At 43.0% G+C, this 12,066-nt stretch overlaps 1 protein-coding gene across 2 annotated transcripts in view; it reads left to right on the top strand.

Annotated features, from left to right (window-relative positions):
- syn3 (synapsin III) overlaps positions 1-12,066 on the top strand; it is a 125,353-nt gene that overhangs the window by 45,895 nt on the left and 67,392 nt on the right. For both annotated transcript variants that reach the window (XR_014797274.1, XM_084909099.1), the window contains exon 5: positions 11,197-11,353. Coding sequence is in view for 1 of the 2 variants with exons in the window: in XM_084909099.1 (XP_084765225.1) it covers positions 11,197-11,353 (157 nt within the window). In the remaining variant the exon portion in view is untranslated. The remainder of the gene's footprint in view (positions 1-11,196; positions 11,354-12,066) is intronic.

Raw genomic sequence — 12,066 nt, 5'->3', positions numbered from 1 at the left:
TGCCCTCTCTGCAGAGCAGCTACCATCGCAGAGTCCAGAGGAGCGTCGCCTCCATCATCAAAGACCCCACACACCCCCAACACGGACTGTTCACACTTCTGCCCTCCAGACGAAGGTTTAGGAGTGTGAAACCCAGAACGTCCCGACTCAGCAGCTCCTTCTTCCCCACTGCTGTCAGACTCCTGAACAGCTGACCTACCTCAACTGCAATTTGCATGTCAGACACTTTGCACACTCAGTTCATTTTGCACATTAAGCTCCTTGTACATCCATCTACATCAACATTTGCATACCACACTCGTCTTCCTTTACTTATTTTTGTACTTATTTATTTATCTTCCATTACTTTTTATCCTTATTTCTCTTTATTTCACTTGTTCTTTGAACCCTCGCCTAACTTGGCATTTGTGTATGGACAGCAAAGGAAAAACGTGCAACGTGGCACAAGCTGTACAGCCTACAGTAGAGCAGAGTGACACACCACAAGGTACAGTAGTTCTGGCATTTTATTCCCTGCTGCTCTGCTGTAGTCAGCCCTTTGGCTTCTCTGCTCTCTGCTGCCAAAACCTCCAGCCAGGCTGCTCGGCTCAAAGTGGGAACACTGGTCACGGCAGCCAAAGTTTGATAAGCCACGGAGCAGTGTTCCTCTCCTCTGCCATCTTCACAGAGCTCTGACTGTGGTTAATAAAGGCAGATGATTCATTAGTGGTGATTAATATTGGGCTATGGGGACGTTAACTGCTGGCGGTTGAGTATTTTATTGAGCTTGTTTTACTGTTGCACTCACTGGAAGTAGTTTGGGGCTGGAGCCAGATGCTTAAAATATAAATGTACAATTAGAGTGGACGTGGAGGACTGAGAAGCGTTGGCGTGTTCTCTGTAATGCAACACTGAACCGTCATCGTGGCGAGGATCACAGTTTTATAAAACATATTTTACTAGTCTTGGAGGATCTAATTAATACTTCTGCACACATTATTATACCCTCAAGGACACTGATACTTACAGTAACACTAGATCTCACAAGTGAACCACTCCAAATGCCCTTTTACATAAAGTTCAGCAAATACATTTAGTAGATGATGAAATGGTGAGTATTATTAACCCACTTAGCTCCAGACAAAAGCAGCAGTTGTATGGACAGTATAGCAGCGACATTCAGAGTCCAACCAGAACCTCGTAGATTAGAAAGAGCAATTCAGAAATTCCTCCGTACTTAGTGATGTTAGCTGCAAAAAGACACAGGTGCTCAGCAGCCTCGCTTTAATGTAGCACTGTAACTGAGCTGTACCCGTGGGTGCAGATTGGCAACATGTTGCAACCAATCTGTCTGTGTTTATAAAGGAGTGGGTTAGGGCTGTTCGATATAACGACATATCGGATATGAAAACATCTATCGTTTCATATTATACCCTTTCGTTTGTTTTGTGGTGTTGCAAAATAAACTGTTTACGGCAATATGTTTTCATGGTTTGATGGTCACTGTAGCAGCTATATTCATTTCTTTATGTTCCCTATTTCTCTTTTATGTATTTATTATTTATTACACTACAGCTGGACAAGCGAATGTTTTTATGTGTTGTCGTTAGCAACGACGACGGTAAACCCAGCGTGTGGCTCCGCTGTCCGCTTCTTTATTTTCCACATAAACCTTTCACAATAAAGCTGAAGATCGTGTTTAGATTTTTCAAAATAAACTGAAATGATATGCATTATTCTCAAACACCAAATTTCAGAAGATGCATCAAACAAATTACCTCAAATAAAAACATGAAGTAACTATAAATGGCGGTTATAGTAACCACGTGGATGCAGGCACAGAGAATACCAGCATGGCCAGTGAAGATGACGCAGAGCCAGGTAGCTCCAAACAGAAGGACCAGTCAAAACAAATCGAGGACTTTATTCCTAAATGAGGTGCTACCTCTGTAGCATGGAATGAGAATAGAATAGAATAGAATTCAACTTTATTGTCATTGCACATGTCACAAGTACAAGGCAACGAAATGCAGTTTGCATCCATCTAGAAGTGCTTTAGCCATGATTTAGATATATTACAGAAATGGGTCTGTTATAGGTATGAGGGTACAAAATATGGGTCTATTATGGGTATGTTACAATGTACACGGTATGAAGGTATGTTATGAATCTGCTATAAGTATGTACAGGCTATGAACAGGATATACATATTAAAACAAGTTATAAACAGTTGTAGAATTATAATCATCTTATTTTACAGAATAATTGTCTATACAGCATTTACAGTAGTGCAGTTAAGAAGTTCACCAGGATGTCTGAGGACAGGTGGTTCTTCCTCAGAGTCCTCAGGAAGAAGAGGCGCTGGTGAGCCTTCTTGACCAGCTTGGAGCAGTTGGTCGTCCAGATGAGATCCTCGGAGATGTGGACACCCAGGAGCTTGAAGCTGCTCACACGCTCCACAGCCGTCCCTTAAATGTAGATGGGTGGATGGACAATGGTTTGGTTATGAAAAGTCTGACACGGACCAGAAAACTGTACTATGCAAGTTATGCCGCAAACCGGCCCCTAGCACAGACTCAGACATGGCAAAATAAATGTCTCATCAGGATATGAGATTTTGGTCATATCACACATCCCTAGAGTGATTAGTTATTTGCAAACCGTTGCTAGTCTGTCTGGGAGTGATTGCAGTCAGTCCAAGTTGGAATGCAATTCTTTGGAGATTGGCTGTCCTGTGCAGGCAACCAGAGGGTGTGGCTATTTTACGAGCAAAGAGGCGAGACGGGCATTTGGATAAAAGGTTATCCTCTAAGCTAATGTTGGGCTCAAGTGTCCTAAAAATCACACTTTCCCTCTGAGAAGTTTGATTACATGCTGACATTACATGAGAGTTCATTCACTGTGTCCCACTTCAAAGAAAGTTTCACTAACGCTGACGAACAGCAGCAAAAACAGCAGCGCTTACCAAAAGAAAGGTTCTGGATATTCTCAACAACTCACCTCAGTATCGCTGTCTTTGGTCAGAATTGCGCTTCACTGACTCATGTGAAACTCCTTTCACAAAGTCTCCAGAGACATGGACACATGACTCTAAGGTAAACGGACTATGTACTCGAATTGGGAGGGGTAAACTGAATTCAGCTGCCGGCTACCAACCTAAAAGTTCACGTTTCTATTAACCATTATTCTTACCCATAAGCATTGTTTTTTTTTTTTCAGGGATATAGTCCTTTAAAACAGCAGTCCCCAACCTTTTTTGCACCACGGACTGGCCATTAAAGTGTCGCGGATAAATACAACAAAATAAATGACTCACGGACCGGTACCGGTCCATGGCCCGGGGGTTGGGGACCGCTGCTCTAAAATGTCTCAATGCATGCTCAATCATCCAGATAAGTAAATCCCAATCCCATCATCCGGACGTAGCATTTTCAGTGGGAGAAACGTTTCATCACTCATCCAAGTGACTCTTCAGAAAGTCGCTTCTGGTCACACCTCATTGCTGTGATTGGTCAGACTTTGCTCCCTTCAGCGGGCATGCAGAGGTCTAGAAAACAGACTGACTTACGTTTTAATATTACTTAAAAATGTCCTGTGGAATCTTTTTGTAGATAAACACAAGTTCACACAAAAAAAAACCCCAAAACTGATCAATAACTCCACTATTTAAAATGAGCTTATTTAAAGGATGTAAAATATGCTATTGTTATTCGTCACCAAGAGCCCAGGTGAGGGCAGTCTTGGGTAAATACACATACATACAAATGATCACGTTCTCGTTTGGGCCCAAATTGCAGTTCTGTCATTTTCTGTCAATGAAAAACCTAATTTTGGACGAACTGTCAGGGCTGGAGGTGATGCTCTGAATCGGTTTCAACATTCGATCCAGACTTCTCTTTAATTCTGCGCTTTTTTTCACTCTCTGTCTCAAATGGCTGAATTGGCTCGTCACATTCCTCGCCATTCTCAACCCCACAGATGGACAGAGGGAGGGAGGCCGCCAGATTACATTAGCAGATCCTTGTCCTGTTTCTTTCTTTTACCCCCTCTTTTCATTTAATTTTCTATGCTGCGAGCTACCCGCCAAAGAAGGCCACCCCCGCTTTCCAAATCCCTTCTGCACATATAACAAGACTCTCCGCCTTTGGTTACCTCAGGTGACAATTTGCAATTTAGACCACACAGAGGCTGTTCACACACGCACACACACACACATTGGCCAGCAAAGAATCCTTAGCATCCCGCCCCCCTTCTGCTGACCCCCTTAAAAACCCATTTTAATCAGGGAAGGAACTGTCTGCCCAGAGCAGCCTGAACACTTAATACCTCAAACAGGTTCATCTTGTTACCGAGCAAATAAATCCCGCTCACAGACACGCTGAGTTGAGACGTGGCTTTAGGAGGCCTGAGGGTGGTTTCTTTTGACTGCAGTGAAAGCATGCAGCGGCCGTGAGGCCCGATCCACCATCTCTGCTTTTGTAATATAGCCATGAATACAAATGGCCCCGCTAATTCACTCAAACTCCTAACAACGCTCATTTCCCCTCCTGCCAGAGGTCATTTGGCGCTGTGTTCCTCTCGCAGCTCCTTTTCCTCATTACATCTGCCTCCCGTGGGACTCTTTTTCCTAATCTTCAACAACTAAACATTCTCAAAATTGCGGCACGCTAAAGTTACTCCCACTCCTGTTTAGATTTAACACGTGTGAAGTTTTATTTTTTTGGTGCTGGGCCCCGTTTCTTTTTATGGGTTGTTTTCTGTGTGACCTCAGTGTCGTGTCAAGATCAGCCTCGGATTGCGAGCTCAGCTGGAGACAATCCAGACCTCTGGCAGCCCTGACAGCAACTTCCCAGGATCTGAGAAGCTGCCAGGTCACTCTGGTGCCACCAGGCCTGGAGCCACGGCCGCAACCACAAGGAGTCCTAGAGTCAGACTTGGGGACCACAACAAGATGCTTGGCTACAGGGAGAGACGGGACACAGAGAGAAATAAGAGTTCTTCAGAGCCTTTGGATATGGTAGCGTCATGTGTCCTGTCCTTAGTAAAAATCCAAAACGGCAAACTGAACAGTTTTAACTTCATAAAAGTGGCTTTATTAATTATTTAATCTCATCAGTGTTCAGGTTCACGTTTTTGCTTCTTCTGTTCCAAACTGTTTTTAGTTGAACATAGATTTTCTAAAACTCAGGAACTTTTTCAGTCTGTGCTGCACTCGAGTGCAGTGGGTCCTCTGAAATGTCCTGCAGCTACAGACGCCAACGAGCGCTGCGACACCAAACGGTAGAATTCTGCACAGAACATACATTTTATTATAAAATAATTTGTTTCATTGTATTGATCACTTATAGCTTGTTTAAATCATGCAATCTCTAACGTGTTAAGCTAACTGTGTTTTTCAGCTATGAGCTAATTGGCTTGCAGAGCCGTCTCTGTGCTGGTTGAGACTGTATATAAAAGATGAACAGCAGCTGTGATACCTCTTACGCGCTGCTGTTTTGAACCTTTAGATTAGCGTTTTGGCTATTATTTTTTTTTTTTTAATATATATATATATATTTTTTTATATAGTGACTAAACGCGACTATATTCTGATGAGGATGCAAACGTCGGGACCTCTGAGCTAATGCTGGCTAGTTTTGTTAGAACAATGTTCCTGCAGTCCACTGATTAAATGTAACGCTGATTTTAACTAGCGAAAAACAAAATGTACTCGCCAGGGAAACAGAAAAGCCAGCTCCAGTGGTTTCCAAAGTGTGGACCGGTGCCCCCCGATGGGACGCAAAAAGTACTGCAGGTGGGCCGCAGTAATACAAAAACTGAAATTCAGTTTTAAATTACTCACAATTATTTACATTCACATATTTATATAAATGTAGTTATTTATGTAAAAAGCAAATTAAAACTGGTAAAACTGGTAATAGGAGGGGGTTAGTTTGTGATATCGCTCGTTACTCCGACCTAAATTTACTGCTCTTGGGGTTGGGTCACTCATTTGCCTTAACACTTTGAATATGACTGGTAGCATTAGTGGTTTTTAGCCAGCACCCTGTGTTAGGTTCCCATTGACTTAAGGAAAAACTGCCTTAGTGTGTTCAGTCAATCCTGAAGAAGAAAAAGTGGCAGAGAGCTATACCTCATGAAAAATGTTGTAAAGAAAATCATCAGTCCTGTAGTTGTCTTGAAGTAGGAAATGTTCCCCATATATACACATAAAACGATTGTGGCCTGATTGAGAGTTTTTGCTCTGGAGTGCGTCCTCCTAACAGGAAAGCACAGACTTTTCTCTCTAAGGTGCATTTCCCTCTGATGACAGGGAGCCAGCGCGGCACAATGCACCATTGTGTACGAGCGCTGTGCTGATCCTCGGTATGTACTGTTTGACATTTGTGGCATTCCCGCCAAGTTCTACCCCGATTATGCTTATCAATGAGAGACAGACTGATGGTGGAAGATAAGGCCCTCACCAGCTTTTGAAACAGCCACAGGACCGTTTCGAGAACAAATGTTCCCCACAATTCAGACATCCCTTTGGAGCCTATTAGAAGGTCAGAGATTCTGTATGATAAATGGATCTGGAGACCAAACGGCAGCATATTGTCCTGAGTTTTGAATACTTTCCTGCTCCAAGAATGCTGATGAAAACATCCTGTTGGCGCCGTTGTGCAGTATATTTTATGATGGGCTTACGTAACTGCCAGGCTCGATGTGTATTCACAGCCACTATAAAGTGTCCTGTTTTAAACATGTTTATCTGTGCATTGAGGATTACCTGCCTTGTGCTATGACTCTTTCTGTCCTATAGAATTTGCACCTTTTCTCACTGGAGCAGTGGAAACGCAAACACAGCACAAGCTCATACAGTTGGCTGTGTTTTTTGGGGGTTACTCATGAAACCGAAGCAGAGCAAATATTACTTTGGAGATGTTAGTCTGTCTGTGTGACAAATTAGTAATCACCCTTCTTCTGGATCTATTTTCTGTCACCCGTTTCAAGGGGAAATATTTTACTGTTGGAGCAACCAAATGTTCCCGTGTTCCCCAGCTAGCTGTTGACCTGTGTTTAAAGAGTTGTATGATGGATCTTACTCAGATCAGAGCTGTAACCATTTACCGAAATATTCAATTCAAAACCTCTAAAGCCAAAGCAACCAGACGTGAGATGCTGAAACTCACCCACAAAGCTGGGGGAAACTGCAGAGTCAGGCAGTTTTTCTCTGTGGGTTCGTCACTGGGAGCCGCTGCATTCACGAGCAAGGAGTCATGAGATGGAGATGTTGACTTAAAATAATGTCAGTAGCAGCTCCCAAACATTTTCTATGACTTATAATCAGCACATACTTTAGCTCATATTTGCACACAGCTCCTGTTGTGCAGTGACACCTCCCTGTTTTCACCAGTCTATACCAGGCGAACACACAGAAAGTGAGAAGACCTCAAACTCTGACATCCACAGCTAGAGCCAGATGAGAGTCACCAGTTAACCGTATCATTCTGTGGGAGGAGCACCTGCACAGACAGGTAGAAATACCATGCACGCGCCACACAGAACCACCCACTCGGTCCCTGTCTGGCTTACTTTACAAATCCTGTCTTATCTGTGGCCTTTTGAATCCACACGGATCCTTTCTGTCCTCACCTCCTAATCTATATCTGTGCTCTTCCCCCATCTGAGCCTCTTATTAGCCTTTTATTGCACTGTAACCTATTCAAAGGCCACATTAGAATATCGCCTGTGAAGCGGTGAGTCTCGGGGCCCGAGGTATTCACATCGTAAAACATTACCGTGCTGCTTCAGGGTTAATCTGTGGCTCGCAGGAAGCAGTGCTTTAACAGGATGAGTCCAGGTGAAGACACACAAAAGCAAAGTTACTGGGTGACAAACTTCAGTGATGCTCTGCTTCTCCAGGGCACTGCCTTCATTAACTCTAGCCCAGTGAAATCCCACTGTGCTGAATGACCGCTGCGTCTGCCCGTTCTGTTATAATCAAGTAGTGTAATCAAGTAGGTTGTTTGAGGCTAATAAGGCGTTCCTTGATTAAACTGCTCGTGCACAGTTGTAACCAGGATGGAGTTTGCTTTGAACAGCACGTCCTGTGTTTAGGAAGCAGTCGAGTCTGGTCGGGTTCTGGGCTTCAATAAACAGCTCCATCCAGTATAAATAGCAGAGCCTTTGGTCTGTTGCCACTGCGGCCGAGCGCAGCAGCAGCAGGGAGGAACAGCTGTAGTCGCTCTGTCGCCGAGGACAGATCACTCCTCAGCCATCCTGCCAGTCTTCTCTGTGCAGTCTAACATGAGCAGCGCTTGAGGACCACAGAGTCTGCTGGAGGGCCTTGCTGTAATTTCAGCCCTCTACCTACTAGGGCTGCCACAAACGATTATTTTGATAGTCGACTAGTCACCGATTATTTTTGCGATTAGTCGACTAATCAGATCATCATCCATTGGACGTAAAAGTACAGCTTATTGCACCAGCATGCATCTGCTCTTATACGGTATGTGCTAACTAAAAATAAAGACAAGATGATAGTTTATTAAATTTTAATGAAATTTGCAGATTGTTTCGGTGAAGTTTAATAAACTCCTTGCTATCTAAAATATAACAGGACACCGGAGTAAATTCTCGATCATCTCACACTTCTAATATTCAGTTGTCTGCTTGATGTTTATTCAGCTGTGTAAAAACTATAACTTTAATCTCAGCCAAACCGATTTACTCAGGAATAAATAAAATACTAAAAAAAAGCCAAACAATAACATTTTGAAGTTATCTAAGTGACTTATATATATTTAACCTGAGTAGCGAAAGATGGCAGTGGGTTTGAAAATGATTTGCCGGGAGTCCGGTGTTCTCACGGCTCTAGTGAGCCTCGCCCCGGGTAGCTATCGAGCTAGTGGGTAACAGACGTCTCCGAAAACGTCGGAGCGCTTTTGAAAATATGAGGTGTCTTGATAAACTGAGCAGATATTTGAGGTTTACACAGCTACATTCTCGCCTGAAAATATGTTAAACGTTTATTTTGTGACCCAGAAAGAATAATAAGAGTAATATTAAAACTAACTAGCTGCCACCATTGTTGGAAACTGAGCTGGGCTGCGCTATGAATTCTGGGACACAGCTTCTTCTTCTTCGGGGTTTAACGGCAGCTGGCATCCTTGTACATGCAGTGCTGCCATCTTCTGTTTCAGTCCGTTATTACACTCTTAAATCCTACTACTTATTCCTGCGTCTTTTGGGATCTTACAAAGCTTCAAACGACGTGTCGACTATTAAATCAGTCGTCGACGATTTTGATAGTCGACGTAATCGTGACTAGTCGACTAATCGTGGCAGCCCTACTACCTACTGCACGCACCTGTGTCTGTAACTGCAGGTAATCCAGTGGCTTGCTGTGTACCTTTGTGTTCTGTTTTAATACGTTTAAGTATTTGTCACAAGGGGAATGTGTCTCCCTTAGCAACAAAGAATTTTCCCACGCTGTAGTTTCCATCAGCTTTATATTGCCTCAATGTCTTTCATTGTTTTGGGTTTAGTCTCACCGCTCTCATCAGCTTGGTTTCCACCTGCAGCGGGTTGATGCTTCCTTTAGGAAAATCATGTCGGAGCATGTCAGATTTGGTACTAACCACGGAAACTGAGTGCGAGGATTTTACCAGTCTCAGTGTGTTGAATCTTTGTTTCAAAGCCACTGGAATCTCACAAGTATATACAATGTGTCATTTTACATTAGTGTCATTATGCACCAAGTTCTGGAAATGGGTCGGTGAGTCTCTCATGACCAATTTATTAAATATGGACACTTTTGTGTGCAAGCCAGACGTCACTGTACGATTGAGATCAATTTTAGAGCCTGATCAAATTAATGGGCGGGGCTGATATATTGGCTGATTTTAGCTATTTGCCTCTTTGTCTGTATTGGCTTTTATAACGGCTGATAAATTAATGAATATTGGGAAAAGTAAAGAACAGGCGGGAGAAACGCCCTTATGAATGTCGTTATGAATGTCGATGTTGCACAATTTGTCCACTAGAGGGCACCCTGCAACATCCCGTATGGTTAGAACACTAAAACCTGATGTTCTGAGCGGAGTGCGGCACAGCGTTAACTATTAATCCGTAACTCGTTGTCATAATAAAACAAGATCTTTTTTAAAAACTTCATTGCCAAAGTAAGGACTCAGAAATTCACATAACAAATGTTTATTTCCCATGTCCCAAAAAAAATATCCCCTAACATGTCAGATTTTCAAATGAGCAAATATTGGTCTTATATTGGCCGGGCATCAATGTAACAATTGGCAGGAACATTTGTATAGAACTTTAAAGTTTCCTGGTAAATAAATAAATAAAAGTCAAACTGAATTCCCATTGTTACTATGAAATGTGGGCTAGTTTAAAAGAGGCTTTCAGGTGGGTGATGGGGCACTTGGCTCTGATCCCAGAAAAGTGTCTAAAAAGGAAGGATTAGGCTGGGTTAATTGGATAGATGGTTCAAAAAGATTAGGTGCTGCAAGGAGCATTACTTTACCCCATCAGCTCGATGCACTGAACAACAGAGGGCCTGACTGTAAACACAGCATCCAGATATAGTGTGTTAATAATGTGCCAACAGAGCTGTCTGCCTGCAAGGAGACACTGTGCTGGAGATGCTTGCCCTCAGTGCTGTTAGGTTAGGTGTTAAACAGGAAGTTGATTGTTACATGGAGGAGTGGGTGGATGGTTATGATCTGCCAAAAGAGTCACATATACATGTATATGTGTAGATAAAGAGAAGTACTGGACAAACTAAACTGGATCCTATAATGACACTAGATAAATATTTATCAAATACCATGATTATTTTTTTGTCCAACAGTTTTTGATACAGTTTACTTTTGGTGAAAAGGAAATCACTAAAGTCGGTAGATGTCTGGCACGTCTGGGTGCAAAAGCTTGCAAAGATTTCATGGCAGTGGGTGTTGATCAGTCAGACCAGGTATGCTGCTTCCTGCTTTCTCTGAACACTCAAGCCACACTATGTAGTCATTAAGGACACGTATAACACAACCACAGGCTAGAAGGAGCCCGGGATTGAACCACCAACCTTGCTCTACTTCTACCTATTGAGTCAAAGCTGCCTGGAATTCTTCGCTACTCTAACCCTAAACAGCCTAACTGTATGCGTAACCTTGACAACAGGCCCAGTCTGATGGTTCCTTTTCCATATCCGTCCTGCTGCAGGTCCTTCAAGCCAGACTTTGTTCTGATTCGCCAGCACGCCTACAGCATGATTCCCGGTGAGGACTTCAGGAATCTTGTCATCGGCCTCCATTTTGGCGGCGTCCCGAGCGTCAACTCTCTCTTCTCCATATACAACTTCTGCAGCAAACCCTGGGTGGTAAGCGCTCCGTAACGGCTCTCTTTGCTATACTTTAACCCACACAAAGGTGTCGCAAAGTCCCTCCCTCGGCAGCTGCCTCCGACTGATTTATTTGTGCTATTAAATGGAGCTGCAACACCTGTGATTTGAGCCGGCCAGCAGAGCGGGCGGCCTCAGCCACCACGTGTTTTTAGTCACAGTGCTGAGAAAAGCTACAAAAGCGCAGTGAAAAGTATGTAGATGCTTGGCTTTGAAAGAGGTCTTAAATTTAGGTTTAAAGCAGGAAATACGCAGCACAGTTTTGTTAAAGGTGCCATTCTTCACTACATATTTACAGTTCTGTTACTCATTCTACAAAGCACAAGTTAAAAAATGAGGTGGTTAATCACCAGTAATGCACCCATCATGCTGTATATGTTAACCAACTGCTGAATGCAACACGTTTAAAACAATGAACCGAAGCAGGTCTGAAGACAAATCTATTGGAAAGGAAATTCCAGCACCTGGAGAATAAATAACTCCAAGAAAGAATTACCTCGGGGTGTAAGCAAATGGATTATTGATTTTAGAAGAACAGGTGTTCAAACCCTCACACTAACAGGTGGGTCTAACTGTACCAGGCCACATTTTATAAACAAAAAAAAAAAAAAAAACCAAACCTGGAGTTTCAGACGATCCATATCCTCTGCTCCTAAAAGTCGTTAACACGCATGAATCTTATAGAAGTTTCT

The sequence above is a fragment of the Perissodus microlepis genome, chromosome 17, assembly GCF_051167445.1.
Source record: "Perissodus microlepis isolate ML-2025 ecotype Zambia chromosome 17, ASM5116744v1, whole genome shotgun sequence".
Classification (NCBI taxonomy): domain Eukaryota; kingdom Metazoa; phylum Chordata; class Actinopteri; order Cichliformes; family Cichlidae; genus Perissodus; species Perissodus microlepis.
The sequence above is the reverse complement of the archived record's forward strand: the minus strand, read 5'-3'. Positions and strand labels throughout refer to the sequence as shown.